Source organism: Miscanthus floridulus, chromosome 9, assembly GCF_019320115.1.
Source record: "Miscanthus floridulus cultivar M001 chromosome 9, ASM1932011v1, whole genome shotgun sequence".
NCBI classification, from domain to species: Eukaryota; Viridiplantae; Streptophyta; class Magnoliopsida; order Poales; family Poaceae; genus Miscanthus; species Miscanthus floridulus.
Genome location: NC_089588.1, coordinates 9,302,584 through 9,324,626, shown reverse-complemented (window position 1 = coordinate 9,324,626; position 22,043 = coordinate 9,302,584). Strand labels below are relative to the sequence as shown.

The 22,043-nt window shown below is 47.3% G+C and overlaps 3 protein-coding genes across 5 annotated transcripts; 1 reads left to right on the top strand and 2 right to left on the bottom strand.

Annotated features, from left to right (window-relative positions):
• Nucleotides 1-596: 596 nt before the first annotated feature.
• LOC136481313 (cation/H(+) antiporter 15-like) lies at nucleotides 597-3,460 on the top strand. The gene has a single exon (XM_066478673.1). The coding sequence runs from the start codon at nucleotides 891-893 to the stop codon at nucleotides 3,318-3,320; it is 2,430 nt and encodes an 809-aa protein (XP_066334770.1). The 5' UTR covers nucleotides 597-890; the 3' UTR covers nucleotides 3,321-3,460.
• A 4,646-nt stretch (nucleotides 3,461-8,106) lies between these two features.
• On the bottom strand, nucleotides 8,107-10,284 carry LOC136483371 (pentatricopeptide repeat-containing protein At2g38420, mitochondrial-like). Its single transcript, XM_066480403.1, has 2 exons — nucleotides 10,022-10,284; nucleotides 8,107-9,881 (listed from the first exon to the last, which is right to left on the bottom strand). Coding segments are annotated over exons 1-2 (1,173 nt in total). The 5' UTR covers nucleotides 10,024-10,284; the 3' UTR covers nucleotides 8,107-8,710.
• A 150-nt stretch (nucleotides 10,285-10,434) lies between these two features.
• LOC136483370 (regulatory-associated protein of TOR 1-like) lies at nucleotides 10,435-20,855 on the bottom strand. 3 transcript variants are annotated; one of them, XM_066480401.1, is made up of 23 exons: nucleotides 20,265-20,855; nucleotides 18,625-18,727; nucleotides 17,793-17,875; nucleotides 17,545-17,703; nucleotides 17,337-17,453; nucleotides 17,055-17,212; nucleotides 16,771-16,925; nucleotides 16,507-16,651; nucleotides 16,354-16,432; nucleotides 16,167-16,268; nucleotides 15,646-15,729; nucleotides 15,437-15,547; nucleotides 14,995-15,345; nucleotides 14,745-14,916; nucleotides 14,051-14,626; nucleotides 13,618-13,938; nucleotides 13,399-13,519; nucleotides 13,186-13,310; nucleotides 12,971-13,110; nucleotides 12,785-12,886; nucleotides 11,741-11,826; nucleotides 11,524-11,608; nucleotides 10,435-11,399 (listed from the first exon to the last, which is right to left on the bottom strand). In XM_066480401.1, exons 1-23 carry the CDS (start codon nucleotides 20,601-20,603, stop codon nucleotides 11,064-11,066), a joined length of 4,050 nt encoding a protein of 1,349 aa, XP_066336498.1. In that variant the 5' UTR covers nucleotides 20,604-20,855; the 3' UTR covers nucleotides 10,435-11,063. The 3 variants fall into 3 exon arrangements, with proteins under 3 accessions (XP_066336498.1, XP_066336497.1, XP_066336499.1); XM_066480400.1 differs by having other exon boundaries at nucleotides 12,971-13,310; XM_066480402.1 differs by lacking the exon at nucleotides 12,785-12,886 and having other exon boundaries at nucleotides 11,741-11,814.
• Nucleotides 20,856-22,043: the final 1,188 nt, after the last annotated feature.

Below are 22,043 nucleotides of genomic sequence, written 5' to 3'. Positions count from 1 at the left end.
GGATGACAGCGGGCAGTGGCTACGCATCCCCCGGTGAGCGGCGGCGCTGCCCCCGACAATAGGGGCGCACGCGGTGGAGCCGATAACAGCAGTCGGGTGGGTGCGACCTTGTGCGGCGAGGCGGCGGCGGCTGTGCGGTCCGAGGGGAGCGCGCCGCGGCGCCGGTGGAGAGAAAGGCCGGCGGGAGGCGCGGTAGAGAGGAAGGCGTGCGGGAGACGCAGCGAAGCACGGTCGTGGAGTGCAGTTTCATCGTTAGTTTTTTTTTTAATATACGGCGACTAGGGAGAAGCGGAGGGAGCATATTACGGATAGGATAGAAAGCCTTTTGATCGTTATGTCAAAAAAAAAAGACGTCCTGTGTGGAGCCGTGGACGGACGACTGATTCCTACCATTACCGATTTGTTGAAAGCGACCAAGTTACTCAACATCAAGGCATCAAGCTGCTTCATCCCATATCTTCAGACTTGTATAGTACTAAAGTTCAGTCCAATCCAATGTTTGCCTTCAACTGCAACGCCCCTGCATGTAATTATTCTTTCAAATATTGTTACAGTCATCCTTGTTTCTATTTATGGACCAATATCTTCAGGTTCCGTCTATTGTCCCTCTCATCCACAGCTACAAATAGGCAAATCAAAAGCCCCTCCTCTGCCATGCGTGCATTGCCCTTCAGTGTCTCACAGCCAATTGTTCGAGAAAGAAATAAGTGTCTCACAGCCACACTGAATTGATGCCCTCATTGCCCAGAAAGAAACACAAGAAGAGTCGGATCGATCCAATTCCAAGCAAATGGCAGCAACCAATGCAATGGCGCATGCAGCCTAGGTAGCTGACAAGATCATCACTTAATTAGCATCCAATTCCAACAGAGAGGCCGCCGGAGAGCGAGATGACGGCGGTGGCGAACCTGACGTCGCGGGCGCTGGAGCCGACGGTGAAGCCGCTGGCGGCGGCGTGCTACGACAACAACCTGGTGAACTCGCAGGGCGTGTTCCTGGGCGACCAGCCGCTGCGCTTCTCCCTACCTCTCCTCCTCGTGCAGGTCTCCGTCATCCTGGTCCTCTCCGCGGCCGCGCACCTGGTGCTCCGCCGCCTCGGCCAGTCCCGCTTCGTCACCCACATGCTCGTCGGCATCTTCCTGGGTCCCTCCGTGCTGGGCCGCAGCGCGTCCTTCCGCGACGTGCTCTTCTCGGAGCGCGGCACCTACATCCTCGAGAGCGTGTCCCTGGTGTCGCTCATCCTCTTCCTCTTCTCCATGGGCGTCAAGACCGACCTCAGCCTCCTCCGCCGGCCCAGCGGCCGCGCCGTCGCCGTCGGCATCATGGGCGCCGTCGTGCCGCTCGCGGTCACCCTGCCCGTCTTCCACGCGCTCCAGCCCACGCTGCCCGAGGACCTGAAGGGCTCCTCGCTCGTCACCGAGCTCGCCGTCCGCCTCTCCCTCTCCTCCTTCCCCGTCATCGCCGACGCGCTCTCCGACCTCGACCTCCTCAACACCGACCTCGGCCGCATCGCGCTCACGGCGTCGCTCATCACCGACGTCACCTCGTGGTTCATCCGCGCCTGCACCGCCGCGGTCATCCTCATCGGTGATGCCAGGTCGCCGGCCTTCACGGCCAAGATCCTGGCTTCCTTCGTCGCGTTCGTGCTCTTCATCGGCTTCGTCGCGCGCCCCGCCGGCCGGTACATCGCGTACAAGCGCACCCCGACGGGGGCGCTCCTCTCCGAGGGCTCCTTCGTGGTGGTGGTCATCGCCGCGCTGCTGTCGGCGCTGGTGACGGACGCCATCGGGTTCAAGTACATGATCGGGCCCATGATGCTGGGGCTGGCGCTCCCCGGCGGCATGCCCATCGGCGCCACCATGACGGAGCGCCTCGACTCCTTCTTCATCGCGCTCTTCCTGCCCGTCTACATGGCGCTCTCCGGCTACCGCACCGACCTCGCCGAGTTCACCAGGTCCGAGGCGTCGGAGAAGTGGTGCGCGCTGGAGCTGTTCGTGGCGCTCTGCGTGTCGGGCAAGCTCGTCGGCTGCGTCGCCGCGGGGCTCTTCTTCACCATGCCGTTCCGGGACGCCATCGTGCTGGCGCTCATGCTCAACATCCGGGGCATCGTGGAGGTGGCCGCCATCAACAACTGGGGCGACACCATGAAGGCGACGGCGGAGCACTACTCGATGCTCACCATGTCCATGGTGCTCATCACCGCCGTGTCCACGCCGCTGATCAAGCTGCTGTACGACCCGTCGGGGCAGTTCGCGCGGGCGAAGCGGCGGTCGCTGGAGCACGCGCGGCTCAGCGCCGACCTCCGCGTGCTCACCTGCCTCTACAGCGAGGACCACGCGGCGCCGCTGATCGACCTGCTGGAGGCGTCGGGCTCCTCCCGCGACTCGCCCATGTCGCTCATCGTGCTCCACCTCACAGAGCTCGTCGGCCGCGCCGCGTCCGTGCTGAAGCCCCACCGGAAGAGCACGAGGTCGTCCAACAGCGGCGGCAACCCGACGCCGTCGGACCGCATCGTGAACGCGTTCCGGTACTTCGAGCAGCAGGCGGCGCCGGGGGCGGTGACGGTGAGCCCGTACGTGGCGCAGGCGCCCTTCAGCTCGATGCACCACGACGTGTGTTCGCTGGCGCACAGCCGGAAGGCCAACCTCATCCTGCTCCCCTTCCACAAGTCCTCCGACGGCGCGCGCAGCACGGCGAACAACGCCATCCGCTCCATCAACCGGAGCGTGCTGCAGTACGCGCCCTGCTCCGTCGCCATCCTCGTGGACCATGGCCTCGCGTCCGGGTCGGCGTGCGCCACCGCCGCCAACAGCCTGCTCCAGCGGGCGGCGCTCTACTTCCTGGGAGGCGCCGACGACCGCGAGGCGCTGGCGTACGCGGCGCGGATGCCCGAGGCCGGGACCATGTCGCTGACGGTGGTGCGGTTCAAGCTCCGGAACTGGGTCGGGATGGGCGGGCAAGACGAGGCGCGGGACGAGGAGCTGCTGCAGGAGTTCTGGGCCAGGCACAGGGACAACGAGCGGGTGGTGTACGTGGAGAAGACGGTGGAGGACGCGGAGGGCACTGCGTCGGTGGTGCGCGCCATGAGCGAGAAGTTCGACCTGCTCATCGTGGGGCGCCGCGGCGGGGAGAGCGAAGGCGACCCGGAGGGGTCGACGGCGCTCACCAGCGGGCTGTCGGAGTGGAGCGAGTTCCCGGAGCTGGGTGTGCTGGGGGACATGCTCGCCTCCGCGGAGTTCGCGTCCAAGGTCTCCATCCTCGTCATCCAGCAGCAGCCGCCCAAGAAAATGGCCGCCGTCGGAAGCTCCGTCAATGACTAGAAGGATCCGTCGATCGTCGTTTTTTTCCCTTTCGCTGCTGAAATTTTATCAATCTATCTCTTGTAATAATTGTAATCAGTTCATCAGCTAGGAGGGATCCTAAATTACTCTGCAAATTTAAAAGCTAAAGCAAAAAACAACTCAAGCGCCACTCATCGAACAACTCTGCAAATCGTCTCTCCATCCAAAATATATATATATATACTCTTTGGACGGCGAATAAATTGAATAGAGAAGAAACCATCAATTTGCATCGCCAAGTGTTTTCCTGAAAAAAAAGGTGGATTTGGGAGAGAAACATTAATTATTTCTTAAGAGCATGGCACTACCAAGGAGTGATGTATGCAATACCATTACGCCATAGTTTCAATTCAACATACTGCTCTCACTTACATTAACTTTATTTACTGTATGATGAGTACTAGTCATAGGCATGCCGACATAGGTAACAACACCAAGCTGATATAAAGGGGATTATTGCAATATAAACCTATAAGCAGCCCCTTCTGCCAGACAAGTATTTGGAACCATTACATCAGGCAAAGCTGAAGATATTAGAAAAAATTGCTTGTATCTGAAGATACCAAAAGTTGGGCATCAGTGTACTCAGATTTCCAAGAAGAGAGTGGAGGAGACTCAGCATACTTCCAGGTGGTGCCCATCAGAAGGTATCGGTCTCCGTGGACATCATTCGAAGCAGCGTATGACTCAAGTTCCTTCATTTCCTCCGGTGTGAGCTTCACACATAATGCTCCGATATTTTGGTTGAAATTTTCGACTTTTGTTGTCCCTGGTATGGGACAAACATCATCGCCTTGATGGCAAACCCAAGCCAATGCAAGTTGTGATGGCGTACATCCTTTTCTTGTTGCCATTGAATTAACACGCTCAAATATTTGGGCATTCTTGTCAAGATTCTCCGGCTCAAATCTGGAGAAAATCTACAAAACAATGAAAAGATGAAACTAACCATCCATATTACCATTACTAATTAGAGGTCTCAACACATCCTCATGGGACATACTAGTACAAAAAAGATATATCTTATAAGGATTTTCAAAATATCAGAAAGATTAGGCCATCACTACATTAGAGTATAATCTCTATATATAATATATAAGAGCAACGTGATCTACTTTGTTTTCTAACAAAATTACACGCCTTTTCCATTTAACCACTAAAATCGTGTCTAAATTACACACCTTTGCCATTATGAGACAATCCAGTAACATATAAATTACCCACCCTGCCATTTTGATTGATAATCTAAATAGCCCCTTAAATTGCATTATTAAAAATAAACGGAAACGTCCCCACAAGCTACATCTAAACTACCAAGCTGATATACTAATACGAAGAAAAAATAAATAATTATACGTTGTAGCTACATGTGTTAAGCACTCTCAAATGATTTAATAGCTCCTGGTATCAACAAGCACATATATGAACTAAATACACTAACAGATATAGCATAATTTTAGGAACCTAACAAAATTTGTTTCACAATTTTTGATACCTATATGATTTTATATGATTTACCAAAGATCAACTCAGAATTAAAATAAAAAGCTATTTCTATTCTCCACGAAAAAGATAAATCGATTTCGGCCCAACGCGGCCCACGCCAGGCCGGCCTACAGCGCGAGGCGGCCCACGGCGGGGGAATCCCGCGCACGCTAGTACATTAGCAAAAACGCCCCTGGACTATGAGCAAAACAACCCGTAGTCCACGTTACTATTTCTATAGACAATGACTTTACAACGAAGCCCTCATACTCTCTTCTCTTTACAGCGGCATGGTCCTTGGCCTCCCCCGCGCGCTCCGGCGCGGCGAGCGGTGGCACTAGGCGGTACGCCAGCCACCCGGGATCCTTGTAAACCTGGCTAGGGGGCCGATGCTCACCTATGAGTCGACGCGCGACGATGGGCGGTGGTTGCATGAATGGGGTGAAGCAGAGCGGGCTCTCCCTGGAGGTGGGCGACCTGCAATGGCGGCAACCGTGTTCCGGTGAGCCACAGCGCTAACAGGACGGTAGAGATAGGGGATAAGCACCAGGGGCACACCGTGAACCCGACCAAAGTGGTGGTTCGGCCGGCGACTACCTGAGTAGTGCTGGCCACGTGCGCGCAACGAGCACGGCAGCAAGCCGCGGCGGACACGGCCGCGTCAGCGGCAGCGAGGAGGCGGTAGTGCTCCCACTGGCATGCGCACGGTGGAGAGGGAGCCAAGGCGCGCTAGTGGTGCAGAGGAATTTACACAGGGTGAAGTGGTGAAGGCTGGCCATGACGCAGGCGGCGACGGTTCATAATGACACGGTGGCGGCAAAGCTCCAAAATTGGAGCTCGGCTGAGCCACAATCAAGGCGGGGTGAGGGCGATTGGAGAGGGGATGTGAAGGTGGAGACGCGAGCATGAGGAATTGATGAGAGGTGCTCGCTCTCTGACTCGTCGTGACGCGACGTGACGGCGGCAGAAAACAGAGAGACAGAAGAGAAAAAGAAAGAGACGGCTCGATAGGTGGGCTCGGCTCATCCTCGCCTTGGCCGGACGCGACGGCGAGACCGGGAGGCCCACACGTCGGCGCTAGCCGACAGGCACGCGCGCGCCCGACCGACGTGGCCCACGCGGCCGCAGTGTCATAAATCACATGGCGATGGCGGCACGGTCACGTGCGCACGGCATCAAACTGGGCCAGCGACGCAGCGCGGTGCAGCGGTTACAGCGTACAGGCACGGACGCGACGACAGCGACAGCGTCGCGACACGAGGAGTGATGGTAGTGCGGACGTGACGACAGCGCAGCACGTCCACGGCGGCACCCAAGACGACAGTGCGAGGCAGAGCAGCAGGGCGCGGGGCCAGCGGCTCGTTGCGGCCGGCCTCGGCCAAGCCCAGGCGGCTCGACCGACCGAGCGCGGTGGCACGGGTGACCGCGCGGGACGCGACAGTGTGCGCGCCGTGGGGAGGCCGTGCGGTGACCGCTTACCCGACGCCAACCAACCCGAGACAGGTAATACGCATGAATTTTAAAGCGCTCAACATGACCAAACGGTTGGTCCTAAACCTAAACCGTCTTCACTACACTCAAGATGGCATATGAAACTACCAAATCGAATCATAACACTACACCACTCCTTAACCCAATCTCTCACAATAAATTGCTAAACATACCAATGTCTAGCTGTCAGCAGACTTGAAAATTTCTAAGTTTTTTAGGTGAATTTGATTTCCATTTGCGATTTCTAAGCTAGTGGAAATATTAGCTAGTAATATCATTTTTCGACTGTAGATATTTCACTGTCATCTACAAAGTATGTACTTCCAACTTTATTAAGGTGACACATAAATGTTCTATAGCATTTTTGCTTAATAAAAATTGGTTTTCAACCTTAAGTGATATAACATGACTATTGAATCAACTTTCATTTCGCATTTTAGTTGATCGTTTTGAGTTACGAAAATTGATCTACACACTTTATCATATGCAGTAACACATAAACATGATGCTCATGACATGTTTTAGCAGATGATTTACGGTGTAACACCGAGGGTGTTACATATTCAGACCCTAATGGAGTAAATACCATCGGGTATTGGGTCGCGGGTCTCCATTGCCATCTTTACTCACACAAAGAAGCCGTGTACCAAGACGAGAGATGGAAAATAAATATTTTTAGAAGAAATATTAATATAGAAACAAAAATAATATATGGGAGAGGTTGAACACTAATCAAAAGGTTATAGTAATCATCCCTCACCACTACACCATACGAGACGGTTTGTGTTGCTTATAAAATATTTATATTATTATAAACCGTATCAGAGTATTTAAATCTAATAAAACATATTCTACCCTCACAAGAATAATGTTTTAGATTAAAAAACACCACGTGACATCACATGAAATATATAAAAAAAGCTACGTGAGAGATAAAACAAAATAAAAGTATAAAAAAAATAGAATACAGTCAAAAGTAACAGAGGAAACAAGGAAAAAGAACCTAAAATCATTAAAGAACATCCTATGAATACTACATAAATACCATACATCTCATGGTTACTATATGAATACTCAAAGATAATCGTAGAACATCTCATTTATTAAATGCGAACATTCTAAAATACATCGTAGAACATCATAGGTATACTACGTGAACATTATAAAATACATCATATAACATCACATGTATAGCACATGAACATCACAAAATACATCATTGAACATCACTTGTATATTGTATGAACATCATAAAAATATATCATAGAACATCGTGTGTATATCATGTGAACATCATAAAAATACATCACAAAATACATCATATACCATCACATGTATACTATATGAACATCGTAAAGTATATTATAGAACATCGTGCCTATACTATATGAACCATATATATTACGTAAACATCATAAAAATACATCACAAAATATATAATAGAACATCACATATATACTATGGACACATCATAAAAATACATCACAGAAGATCACAACATATACAATAGAACATCACATGTATACTACATAAACATCATATGTATACTACCTGCACATGACAAAATACTTCATAGAAACATCGCATATATAATACGTGAACATCAAACGTATCTCATATAATATAGGGAAAAAAAGTAAAAACAGAAAAAGTAAAAAATAGGAAAAGGAAAAAAACCAAAAAATAATAAAAATAAAAATAAAAATATGTAAATAGAAAAGTATAATTAAAAAATAGAAGAAATAAAAAAATAAAATAAGAATGGAAACATAGAAAACTAAAAAGAAACGAAAGAAAGAAGAAATAGAATCACAGAAAGAAAATAATAAAAAGGAAACAAAAAAAGAAAAGAAAAGAGAAAAGAAAAGAGAAGAGAAAAGAAAAGAAAAAGAAGATAAATAATAAAAGAAAAGGGAAGGCTGCAGTATCGTCGGCCAGGCCAACAAGAAAAACTATATTGTACCTTACTGCTGTCTCTTCGGTGCACGCATCACTATTACCGCGCTAACTCGGTTCCCGTGCTCGTCGTTTGGCACGCGGTCCCGTCCGAACGTTCGGACGGGATGATTTCCGATCCTTTCTCCCCCCGCGTGTGTCTGTAGCATTTTTTATCAGAACAAAAATTCGCGTTTTGTCCGAATTGCAAGCTGGTCCCACCGACAGGTGGACCCACCTGTCAGTAGCTGTTGCCTCACAAGCGAAGCACGGAAGCAAAACAACACTCGCCGTCGCCGGTGACGGCAACGACGGCAAGGACACACACCGGCGTAATGACGCTGTAAAGAAGTGCACCAGAGGCCAGCTACTACAGTACTCCGCATTTGCTAGGTGCCTATGAATCAGTCAGTGTTCAGTGCGCGCCGCAAATGATGGAATGGCAGTGGAGTACAAGCTCAGTCGTTCGGCGTTGTCTCGCCGACCACTCCGGCGGCCTCGGCGCCCAGACCCTCGCCGCCGTCGCACGACGCTCCTTCTCCAACCAGCCGCTCAAATGCCGCCGCATCAGCCGGGGCAGCGCAGCAGCCGTCCCGCAGGATGTCCAGCAGCAGCGGACGCGCCGGCGCGAGACAGCCGCCGGCACGCAGCGCGGCGACCAGCTCCGACAGCGCGGGCGCGTCCCAGCGCAGGCCCCGCCCGACGGCCTCCCGCGCCACCTCCCTCGCGGCGTCCACATCCCCGGCGGCCACGCACCCGGCGGCGACGACGCCAAACGTCCGGGCGTCCGGCGGGCACCCGGCGCGCTCCATGCAGCCCAGCATCCGGCGCGCGGCGGCCAGGTCGCCCCCGTCGCAGAGCGTGCCGAGGTAGACGCCGTAGACGCGCGCGCCGGGGAGGAGCCCGCGCAGGAGCATTTCGTCGAACGCCTCCTCGACGGCGTCGAGCCGTCCGCGGTCTCGGAAAGCCCGGAGCAGCCGCTCGAACTCCGGGAGGCCCGGGGCGACGCCGTCGCGGTCCATCCGCCTGGCCACGACCTCGTACGCCTCAGCTGACAACCCCTCGCGCAGGAGCGCCTCAACGACGGCGCGGTGGTCGGGCCGGGCCGGCGGGACGCCCCACCGGCGCATGTCGTCGAGGAACGCGAGCGCGTCCCGGGCGGGGGCGGCGCCCCGGCGGCAGAGCGAGGCGAGGACCGCGCGGCAGTGGCGCGGGTCCGGGTCGACGAGGAGCGGCGGCATGCAGCGGAGGAGGTCCGCGGCGGCGGTGGGCTGGCCGGCGCGGCAGAGCGCGGAGGTGAGGATGCGGAACGTGGCGGCGTCGGGGGCCGCGTGCGGCGCGGCGCGGAGGAGCACGGCGGGGGCGGCGCGGAGAAGAGTCGGGGACCGGCGGGACGAGCAGAGCGCGGCCAGGAGGGCGTTGAGGGCGCCGGTCGTGCGGTGGGCCGTGCAGAAGAGGGTCGCGGCGGCGGCGAAGCGGCCGTGGCGCGCCAGGGTGGACAGTAGGCGGTGCAGGTGGCCCGTGGCGTCAGGCCGCGGTTCCGAGTGGCGGCTCCGGGCCATGGTAGCACTGGTCTGGAAGCGTGGGCGCGCGCTCGCCGCTGCGACGAAGCTTTTATGCTCAGCGATCCTGCAGTTTCAGAAAGACTTAGGGAACTTGCATTGCAATTAGGGAAAAGATCACACATGATGTTTTTCCTTTAAATAAAAGCAGCCAGAGTTGTGAATTATACACTAGAATAACATTTATCGACACAAGATTCACAGTACATTTTATCTTTCACTCAGCACACTTCCCACAACACAGATATATGTATCTCCACGGTCATCTGATAACTCATGATGCAAAGCAATCCATGCCTTTCCTTATGGTTCCCGAAGTTAACCGAAATCTCAAGCAGATCAAGACCATCATTCCATTGACAATGCAGCCTGCTGTAAAGCCTCATTCTCTGTTAGCACAGAACGGCAATGGGGAAAGTGATCAATCACTCAACGAAGACTCACATATCCTCTACCATCAATCACCTCAACAACACGGTGGCCATTGCTGGGGATTACAGTTACAGATCACAAGACCGCCTTCAACTGTTCCAGCACCTCGGCTCATCTCTACTGGAATGCACCAGCGTAAGACACATCATTGCACGGATCACAACTTGGGGGGACAGAAAGCAGGCAACTGTACAAACACGATTCATATATACAAACGGACAATCTATCCAAGGGTTACAATGCAAGTCACTCGACAACATTCCTTCATTCATGCAGGCCAATACTACCCCCATCTAGCGCTATATTAGCTGGACAAATGCATCTATCTATTCAACATCTGTGAGCAGACATGTGCAACCATTCTACCTGGGCCCATATGAACAACCCCCACTTGCCCAGGCAGCAGCCCCTACCAAGCCCTGTTTATCATATCAAGCATCTTCAGAACATTTTACACTTGAAAAAGGAATAATGCTGGCAAAGTACAACCCGAATCTTCGCTGGCTATTTACATTTTGGTTAACCTAGGTATGATTAATTATTTGGGGGGAGCCTCCGAGTTCAATGGCAGGATCAGGGTAGGGTCCACAAACCTTCTGCAAGGAGGCTAATGAATCTTGACTGTATCTTACAACACGCCGTCCAACAGGCAATATATGCACCGAAAGCCACGGCGCCATCAACACTGTCTCTGTGACAAGGCTTACCATCATCTTGGATCTTGAAGCTGGACCATGCTGTGGAGCATCACTTGGCCAAAAATGGAAGGCCTACCGATTGCACTGTGGCTGCATTGTCATAAGATATAGGCCTCATCTTACTTGTAATTTTCCTCAGCATAGATAGAGACAAGAGCATTATCACTAGCACCAGCAGCCAGGAGTGATTTGTATGGATGAAAAGAAAGGCAATTTACACTGCCTATTCTTTGACCCATAAAAGATGGCTGGTAGCGAATAATCTTCAACTGCTCTCCTTCAAGACTAAACACTTTAATCATCTGCTTGGCTGAGCCACTAGCAACAACTGGGGCATGCCGATGAACCGCTAATGCTGTAAGTGAACCCCTGTGTGCCTCAATAGTCAGGTAGGGTTCTGCTGCCCTTCTAACATCAAGAAACTGAATGTCTCCAGCTTGTGATGCACTTACAATCTGTGATACCACAAATAATACAAAAGGGAGCATTGTAAAGCTTAAGGAAAGCCCAGACAACTATAGAATTGCTTAGTTGCTTCAACAACGAAAATACATAGCAATGTACAGTGGAAGTATTTACCTTGTATGGATCAAACCCAGGCTGAAACCCTATGCCCACAACCTTTTCCGTTCTTGGGGCATGCGGCCTGGCCACATAGACAAGCCTACAGTGTAGAAAAAGAATATTCAGAGTACAAATAATTAAGTTGGCAGAAAAGAAAGAGGAAATAGGACATTTCATAGGGCACATATGCATGAAATGCAAGGCCAGAGGATGTAGACACTACTGTACTTACCTATCAGGAGAGCGAACATCATATATCCTGACAGAACCATCAGCAAAACCAGCAGCAAAGTGTCCGGAGCGGACCTGAGATGCAGACTGAAATAGAAGCAACAAGCAACATCTCAAAAACAGATCAACACAAACCAGATTAACATAAAACTTGCTGCAGCAAGAATCAAATATATAGAGTAATCAAACAGCTAATTTCACACCTATGGAATGAAAATGTGTTCTTGAGAAACAAACTTTTAAAATGTTATAAAAGTATAACAACAAGATAAGCTAAAAAAAACATTACACTGGACTACTGGAGGACAGTACTTATTTTTTGATGAGTAAAAACAAGTCAGAGCTTAAGACATAACATGAGCAAATCCTTTGCCAAATTCACCTCTTGTTCACATTGTTCAACCAACTTAAGACAAGCTAACAACTTTCCTACAGAAAGCAACAACAAATGCCACTTCCATGCATAAAATCTTAACCATATGAATGGCACATAATGTGAACAAGAGGTAGTCCCAAGCAAGTTGGGGTAGGCTAGAGTTGAAACCCAGCAGAAGCAATCAAGGTTCAGGCACGTGAATAGCTTTGTTGTTGTTGTTGTTGTTGTTATTGTATATGAATGGCACATAATCATTAGGAGTCTAGGAGGATGCATGCATACAATCATTACTCATGCAAGAATAGTGTGACTCCACTTTACCTCTACTAGCAACTCACATGCAGATGTACCTAGAGTCCTTCCTACCATGTGTACTATTTTTTTTTGTCACAATTTCACTATCAAAAACAAACCCATGATTCCATGGCACTTAATTACTGGCGGTGAAACGCAGTTACAGAGTAATGTTCTAAGTTATTGATTAATATGACGGGAAGATCAAGTACACAGCATGAACCGCATAATAGAAAACACAGAATCACATATCTATGGTTATTTCTTCAGTGACAATGTGTAACATATAGACTAGTCAAATAATAAAAAGAAGTTACTTGTATAGTTGTATGAATATTCCAATTTCTCAGACAGCGCAAGGCCACAGGAACTCACCAGGGAAGAAATGGCACTATCAGCAGTTGACTGAATAGTGCTGAGAAGCTGTTCCTTATCAAGGTCCCATACCAAGATGCAAGACATGTCACCAGATGCATACTATTGGACAAGGAGAGCAAGTTGTAATAGAACATGCAATGCGTAAAATAAAATAATACAACTACAGGAAAAAATAGGATGTACCAGATAACCAGATTGCTGCTGCCAGTCAATCACAATACTGCGACCAGCAGCTCGATGTCCCTGAACTGATGAGAAAGCAGTTACAAGTTTCTGTCCTCCCTTTTGAGCAAAATTTTTCCATATACGTACATTTCCATCACCTGCAACATAAAAATTAGACAGTGCAATGGCAGAAGTTAAGTATAGAAGGAAAAGCATAGAGAAGAGAGGCATACTTGAGGCGGCCAAAAGCAAGCTCTCATCAAGCTCATTGATAAGCAAAAGTTTAGATAGCCCTCTGTCGGATAACTTATGGTTTTGAAAAGAGTTCACTGGTAGTGCATCGCTGTAGTTCCACACTCTGGAATGAGACAGAATTTCAGCACAGTCGTAGCAGTGCATATTAGGCATTCAGGCACTAGGATTTTTAATTGCAATAATAATTTCACCTTATCTGTTCATTTTCATCAGCTGCAACGACGATTGGAGAAAATGGCAACAATAAAGCTGCTTTTGTTCCCAAATCAAACCTTGTATCCCAACTAGCAATTTGGCTTGTCATCTTGCAAGCTGTTATTCCCAGGGTGAACCACCAAGAAAAACAACAGGTAAATAATCAAGAAAATCAACAACAATAATGTAATGCAGACAAATGTACATCCACGTACAGGAGCGCTGGCACTTAGTGATGTAGTCTAGTGCAATTCGTTCTCTCTCTTCTCTTCTAGCATTGGTTTCTTCATTATCATCAGAGACAGTTAAAAGTGGCCTAGAGAAGTGACCACAACTCCAGTTGTAAATTGTTGATTGGGGAAGTGGTTCTCTATTACTGAGGCCTGAAGCAGAGCTTAAAAGGCGATCAGCTAAGCCATCAGGTGAATTTATAGGATGCTGTCCAAACTCCATAGAACACACTCGGCGTAATCCTATAAGATAATCATGCTGAGGGGGGCTAACAGGAGGGGTCATAAATTTCATCGAGCTGCTACCTGAAAAATATAGGAAAACTCAAGTCGACAATTCTTGTCTTTCCATGAACACCCAATGAGGCAAGGTGTTACAACTTCCAAGCACATCATAAGTAAAGTGGTTATAACTTACCAGAATTCATATCACGCCAAGAAGAAGAGCGTGCCATTCCATAGTTTGACGAAGATGTCTCTCCTCGATGTGGACCTCCACTGTTAAATCTAGTATTTTTCATGACCACTAGTTCAACATCTATAAGGGACAGTGCTCTCCGACCAATACTTGCAATTCTTGGGTCAGGATCTTTAGAAACAGAACACATAGTTGATATAAATTGAGAATAAATGACATTATCGACAGGCCTCGGCCTAGCATAGCTGAGACCACCATTACTTGCATTCTCCCTCAGTAATATGCCTGAATCAGAGTGTTGGGAAGAATCATCTGACTGGGGAGAGCCATGCATGATGCTACTTGTTGCAATTGGGCTGCTTGTAGAAATTCTTCCATCACGACCAGCGGCACCGTTATCACTGCCAACCCTCAGCACAGGACCAATGCTGTTGTTGGGACTGTAAACATTGCTTGGATTACTTATATTTGCCAATGATGGTAGTGACTTCAGCAACGAATTGGATTGAGGTTTCCAATACTCCGCAGCAACAGATTTGAGATGTTTGTTGTGACCCGACGCAAAGCGAGTAAGCGCTGGAAAAACATCAGTTCAACCCAAAATCATTGTCATAAGGTTAAAAGAAATCTCCTATGTTCAAGACACTAAAACAAGTGTTCTAGGAAAAACAATCTAATTTTCCAATGCACATACCTATAGCAACCTCAGATCTAACAAGGGGACTACCATCTGAAGACATCTGCAGAAGGCTTCGAACTACATTTATTTCAGCTTTCACCTTTTCTTCATCATCAGAATCATCATCAGAGCCATTTAACGTATTATCAAGGAGATTCCCAAGTGCAAAAACAGCAGCAGCTCTGACCTGGCAAGACCAAATGTTTAATATGTATCTTGGGAAGTAGGCAAAAGAAAGAGTACACAGAATATGAAGGCATCATACCTCAGGTTGAGGCTCTGACAATAAGCATATTACAATTTCTGGTGCATTTGTTTGCAGACCAAGTAACTGAGCCTTAGGGAAATCTTCCCAGAGTTTCCCAAGGCATAAACAAAGCCACTGCAAAAGCAAAGGTTCTGTTTGTGCATGAGGATTCTCAGGTTGCAGATGACTCAGGCAAACATCTATAAGCCCTGCATTCATACAAGCCTCTTGACCCGTCCTATGCCCATCCACAATGACTGCTATAACAAAAGCGGCCATTGCACGCTGTTCTGGGAAAGCATCCAAACTGTCAAGAAACCTAATAAAATATCCATGTCCTCCGTCTTTAACCAAGTCAACCTGACATAACTGCCATTTGGGAAAATGTTACAGGTTAAACACCAGAATCTAATCTAAAACAACAAAAGGACCTTAAAAGATTACAATGAAGAGTGCATACCTTATCAAGAGAGAGAATTTTTGTCCATATAAACACTAGAATTTGACGTAACTCCATTGCACTTGTTTGAAGTAGTTTGAGTACATAAGGAAATATTCCGACAGACAGGGCCTACAACAATGAAGTGCCAGAGGTTGAAGACTAAATAAAGAGAAAAAACAACAAACATTTCATAAAAAAAGGTACATGCATAAGAGGTCACTACAAACCAAATCAACTGCCCATGGTCCCATGTCAAGAAATCTTCCAAGCAGAACAAGTGCTCTAAATCTATGTGATTGACTAAGCAGGACCTGCAAAAAAGAGAAGATGTAAGAAGGAAAGTAAAACAATAAAAGAAATATAATCTCTCCAGTCATAAAATAGTGTATTTTGGGTATTGACACAATCCACAAGACATAACTTGGCCAAGTAATTTGTACTACAACAATTTAAAAGGAATAGTAAAATTATATAATTATGGGTATACATTTTGGGACAAATCTACCCATAACATTTTCAAATGTCAAATCTCAATGTACACCAGAGCAAATAACATCGAATTTTTGATAGGCTGGCTGCACACAACCCAAAATGAGAGTCTTTTTGTGATTGAATAAAGGAATATGAATATTAAATTTTACTAAATTAAAACTATAGCAGCAAAGAGAAGGGTAACGAGGGTACAAAGTTAAACTGGGTTTTACAAAAAAAATGACTTGTATGTAAGTGTAAAAGCAAAATGCCTTACCTGAAGTACTATGGGTAACTGTTCAGGAGGTTTCTTGTCCTCAGAGCCATGATCGAGCCACACTTCGAAAGCCATCAGTTGTTCCGTAAAAAACAGACTTGGCTGGTTTGAAGGAGAAAGAAATTAGCAATAACAACACACAAAAACTATTAATGTTTCTTGAAGTGCTAAATGATGAGTAGAAAACCTGAAACTCTGCATTTGGATCAGCGATTAACTGAGGAAGCTTGGAAAGGCAAATCTCAGCAGCCATGTCCCATGCATCCCTGGGATTTAGCAAGTTACAAAATGCACAAAAAGTAGTTGAAGCAAAAAGAGAAGGACGAGTCAGGTTAGTTACCACATATGGTGTTGATGTGTTGGTGGTAACAATGGATAAGAAACTGGAGAACAGTTTGCAGATCGCATGATTCTCTCAGCAAGCAAGAAGTTACGGAAGAGACTAGCAACAAGAAGGTCTTGCCTGAAAAGCCTTTGGAACAGATCTGCACAGTGAAACTTGTATCATATACCAAATATAGGCTAACATTTATATTGAACTTCAATAATCTTCTCTAGTTTTCTTGTTCCCCAAAACATTATTTCTCTCCCCTAAACACCGTACCATGTGGGAGAACATTCCATGCGATAGTATCTGTTATAGCAGTAAAAATCCAATTGAGCTCTCCAAGAAGTGTTTTACGGTCATTTTGCCTTCCAGGAATTTGGTCAATAAGAGAATGATCCAGAGAACCACAGAGTAATGTTCGCTTACAAAACCTGCATGGTTTACAAGCATGTCCTCATGTAAGCACGACATGCTAAGAAAAGGAGAGGAGATAAGGAACTGTACACACCAATAAGCATGTACACACAAAGAAGAGAAGGGAAGAGGGAGAGAGAAAGAACCAGTGCAAAGCCATTTTGATGGGAGTTGTGAGGCAAGCCGTAAACACATCAGCAGGAAATTCTGCACTCTGGGGTAGCATTTGATGTGCTTCGCAGGCAGCAAGAAGAATGCAATCCTTCTGTGAAGATGCAGAGGAGGTAGAACTCCAGTCTAGGCGCTGAAATAAACAAGTCACTATGAATATTAGGCAGTCCAGGAACAAAAACAGAACACATAAATCATGATGACCTTCAACTTCAAGCACAAGAGAAACAAATGATAATTAGAAACATGTAGCATACCTCTAGAAAAGCTTTCACAATAATTCCAGCTGCTGAGCAATCAAAAACATAAATGGAAGGTGTCTTCAGCCATGAATCAAGATCAGTAATTGGAAGTGGAATATACTGTGTGTAACTCTGCAGCAAAATGCAAAAACAACCATTTTATCAGAGACACCTATCATAAATAAAGCATGCGGCAAACATTACAGTGTCTTCATAATATTACCTTGTTAAACACCCAAATCTCACCATTAGATGTAGGCTTTGGTACACCATGGCCGTTATAATGGAAAAGGACTCTCTCTGATCTGGCATATTTGCGGCAAGTATTACAAAGCTTCTTAACTTCCTCCACTGTTGGATCCAGCTGAAGCTTGTATCGAGCCTTCAAGTGCCATTAGAAATAGGACATGAAGATGCTAATAATCCTCACCAAAATAGCATTGAAGATAAACAGGGAAGCAAGTTCTTTACCTTAGGTTGCCAGCGCTCATACTGAGAATGCAAAGTTTTTCCAATACTTTCAAGAGCTTTAGGAGGTACCATAGAGAAAGGATCTGAAAAGAAAGGAATAGACCTATGAACATATCACAAAGCAGCTCAACGAGTGCAATAACAGTAATGCAGTACAAACCTATCAACAAATGTAAATTACCACCGTTGCCTAAAGTCTGGTAACACTTGCTTGACAAAATAACCATCCAATAGATGCAGTATCTTACATTAGAAAATTTCACTTCCTTTACAATGAAATGCCAATTCTTAACTTAGATTCATCTAAAAACTATGGAGCAAAATCTCATTTTCAGAATATAAATTTTAACAGTGTCTTTTGAGAAAAGAGGTGCCAGATAGTTTCCTTGTGATTTACTTCAAATTAGCAATATACTAAAAGAAAAGTTACTTGGAAGGACTGAATACATGCAAGGATTGTCCTTGGATGGAACTATGGAAGCACATGGAAACCAGCTATCTACAAGAATGAACCATGAACAAGGCTCTAGATCCTTTAATAATATTACTATACTGTTGATGCCTTGTGTATATTTGTACAAGTTTTTCCCTTTTCTTTTTACTTCTTGTTGGTGCTCATGTTGGGTATCATCTCCAGCCTACCCCAATGTGCTTGGGACTAAAAGACTTTGTTGTGTACTTCTAATTAACAATATGCTCTCATCTGGCATTCAGAAATGATATTCACGAAAAAGAAAGACACAGTTTCACTCAAATGGTGAAAAGCAGTTCATTTACTGTATTTTTTCAACTAATTTGAAATTTGGAAATATATAGCCAACTAAAAGTTTACCTATCCAGCACTCCATTCTTGCACAAGGGGAAATCTTAATTACATCAGGTGGATCAACACTTATGTTTAAACACAATACAAGTGCAACACATCCAGTCTTCATCTGCACTACAAAATCCATCATTAGTAAATATCGTGTAAAAGATGCGGAAAACTTATAAAAAGAAATGGCGAGCCATCCAATGGCCAAACGGAAACAATAGAGAGAATGGCTATAAATTCTACAATGACTAAATCAGTAATGTATGGTGCAAATCAAGGCACCAGAGAGAACACACAGGGAATTAAATAAAATAGTAAACAGAATAAATAACAGGTGTGGGTTGTTTAAAGTCAACATGATCCTCAGACAAGTGAACATAAGCTGCAAACCGAAGTGACTTTGCCTCAAGTGTGAAAGGACAACTTAATTTATATGGTGCATTGAAAATCCAAAAAGGATCTAATGTTTAGAAATTCCAAGCGGTTCTGCATTCTTTGCCCAAGAGCATCAATAGTCTCTAATGTTTCTCACAGGGGAACTTCAAGGCTCATAATGTTCAACCTTATATTTATCATCAAAACCTCCTATCTAGCAATCATATATGTCTGGTGCCATGAACTGAAACACCCTATTTCACATGGTGCTTCATGTCATTGCAACATGTACAATATGGCGAGTGGTAACCCTGAAATAACCATGCGCTTTCATGCCAACTTTGTTACTGGAATGTCTTAAGCCTCTAATGACATCAAAAGATTGGGGTCAGCCAACTTTATCTTGACCAGTGGCTACTAATTGACATGATCCAGGCTTTGTCTATGTTTTAACTTTGGCAAAATTGAAAGTGGGATGTTAGCAAAATGATTCATAGAGTAGTGCTATTGAGGCAAATTTGCCTGTAACTTACAGCAACACGGTAAGACTAGATATGATGCCAACAAGTCACTGATAGTAGTAGTATCACTAGGAACTTGGAGGGGGCTGGCATTTTTTGCTCTGTATGTATATACGCCACCATGACCATCAAAATATTTACAGGACCAGTTAGGTATCCAGAATAATACTGTTTACATTTTATCTGAAACATACTAGTTAAAAGACCGGTGATCATCATGCCACATTTAAGTGGTTAATGAAATTAAGAATTTGCATGAGTGATGTTACAGCCCACAGCAACACAGTTGGGTACAATATTTTCGTTTTGCATCCATTTTTATTACGAACAAAGAAATGGTCAGTGTCGTACAGTAAAAGAGTAATACGACATGTAATTCCGACAACATTTCGAAACACTTAAGCAGCAGAAGATACTAGGCTGTGGCAAGCAATAATTAATTCCACCATATCACTATTGTCCTGCTCACAAGAGTAGCGAGCAGAACGTTACATGTTCCGTGACTTCTGGGGTGTTTTTAGCGATCATAACGTATTCCGTAACGGAAATTGATAAATAGCGTTCAGTTTGCAGATATCATAATCAATTCACACCACCAGCAGCTGCACCCAATTTGCCATTTTTAAGCTCAGTCAGTTAATTGCTATCCTAAGAATGTCCCGCCCCATTCCCACGCGACGCGCCAAATCCAGCGAACAGTCTAGTATACCATCAGTGCAAGCACTAGGAACAGCATCTGCAAACAAGCATCACATCCATTACCCGGTCCTTGGGTCGCCACTTTGAGACGAGCCCGCTGGTGGAGGGCGCTGCGGCGGCGGCCGTAGCCTCGTCGATCCCCTGGTGGCGCTGCTCGCACAGCACGACCACCTGGGGCAGGTACGCCACGGGCGCCGGCTTCTCCACCTCGGCGACCTCCAGCCCGTTCCTGGGCTCCGGCCCGTTGGCAACGGGGAGGTCATCCGCGGCGTGGTTCTGGTGGTTGTGGTGCCGATGGGGCAGCGGCGGCACCGGGGCCGCGGCCGCGGCCGCGGCCGGCGACGGCGACGGCGAGGACGAGGAGTGGCCGAGCCTGGACTCCATGAGATCTCCCAATGCCATCGACGCCTGCTGTGCCTGTCTTCCGCACCCAGTCACCCCGCAGCTATCATGAGGTCGGGAAGCTCGCTCACCTACATCGATCGAATCGGGCCAGCGTGGCGAGTCCGAGGTGGGGAGCCAGATCAGTGGGGGTGCGGAGACTGGGCGGAGGTCGGTGGGGGAGGGGTTTAGGGTTAGGGTTTGGATGCAGCTGGGAGGAGGGAGAGAGAGGACAGGGAGAGAGAAAGGTGGGGGAGGGGAAGGGAAGCGGCGTCTCGGTGCGGGAGGGAGCCAGGAGGAAGCAGGCGACGCCGAGAGAGATTGACCGGTGAGAGGAAAATAAAATTGCTATAAAAAGTAGAAATGGAAATCGATTTTTTTTTTTTTTTTTTTTTGCTAATTTTGGGGGGCGTGGCCCGTGATGCCCTTCTTGTTTTCCCATACTATTCTTTCTCTTCTCTCTCTTTTTTGAGAAATATTATTTCTCTAATATTTATAAGATGTTATTTGTTTTCGTGAGGGTTTTCAAGATCTATTAAACCATCTGTTCGGAATTGTTTTAGTTTGACCTCATTTAAAGTTACCTATTTTGATATATCTACATAAAATACACCAAAATCTACAGCATCACATTAAACCCATCATAAAATGTATCTCGATATTGCATGTATTTGTGTATCACAGTTGTCAACATGTTTTTTATACAAAATATTTAAAATTAGATAAGTTAAAATTAAGGTTCTATTTGGCACAGCTTCACCAATAGCCTCATGAATTATTTGAAGCTGTTTTTTTTCTAACATCTTTTTGCAAGCGACTTTGTGGATGAAGCTCATTAAATCATGCTCTCATTGAGATGGGATAAAACTGAAATAGTAGCTTTTCACAGCTTTCTCGCTTAGACCCGTAGTCTAGGAACCCAACCTCTAGTTCACAAAAAATTCATGCATTTGCCACTAAGCACCATATCAATCTGCTTCCTGTATTCTCTCATTCGCAACTCTCTCCCGACTAATTCCTTCGATTGCAAGCGTCGCCGCCACTGCCATGTATAGATGGCCAACGGCCCGGCTCGGCCCGGCACGGCATGGGCCCGTGCCAGGCACGGCACACCGTGCCACCCGGGCCGTGCCTCCCAAGGCCATGGGCCTGGCCTCCGGCCCAGGCACGGCACTATGGGCCGATTTTCGCGCGCGGGCCAACCCGAGAAGCACGGCCAATTTCACAGGCCGTGCCAGCCCGAGGCCCACTGGCTGCCGACAGAGAGAGAGGGGAAGGGCGAAGGGGAGCCCGAGAGGTGTAGGGGGTCGACGCCGCTCGCCGCCGAGGAGATCGACGCTGGATCCGGAGGAGGCCGGCGCGCTCGCCACCGAGGAGCAGGAGGCGTGGAGCGGTGGAGGAGGCTAATGCCCTCAAAGCTGGATCCGGAGGAGCCGCTCGAGGCCGGCCACCACGCTCGAC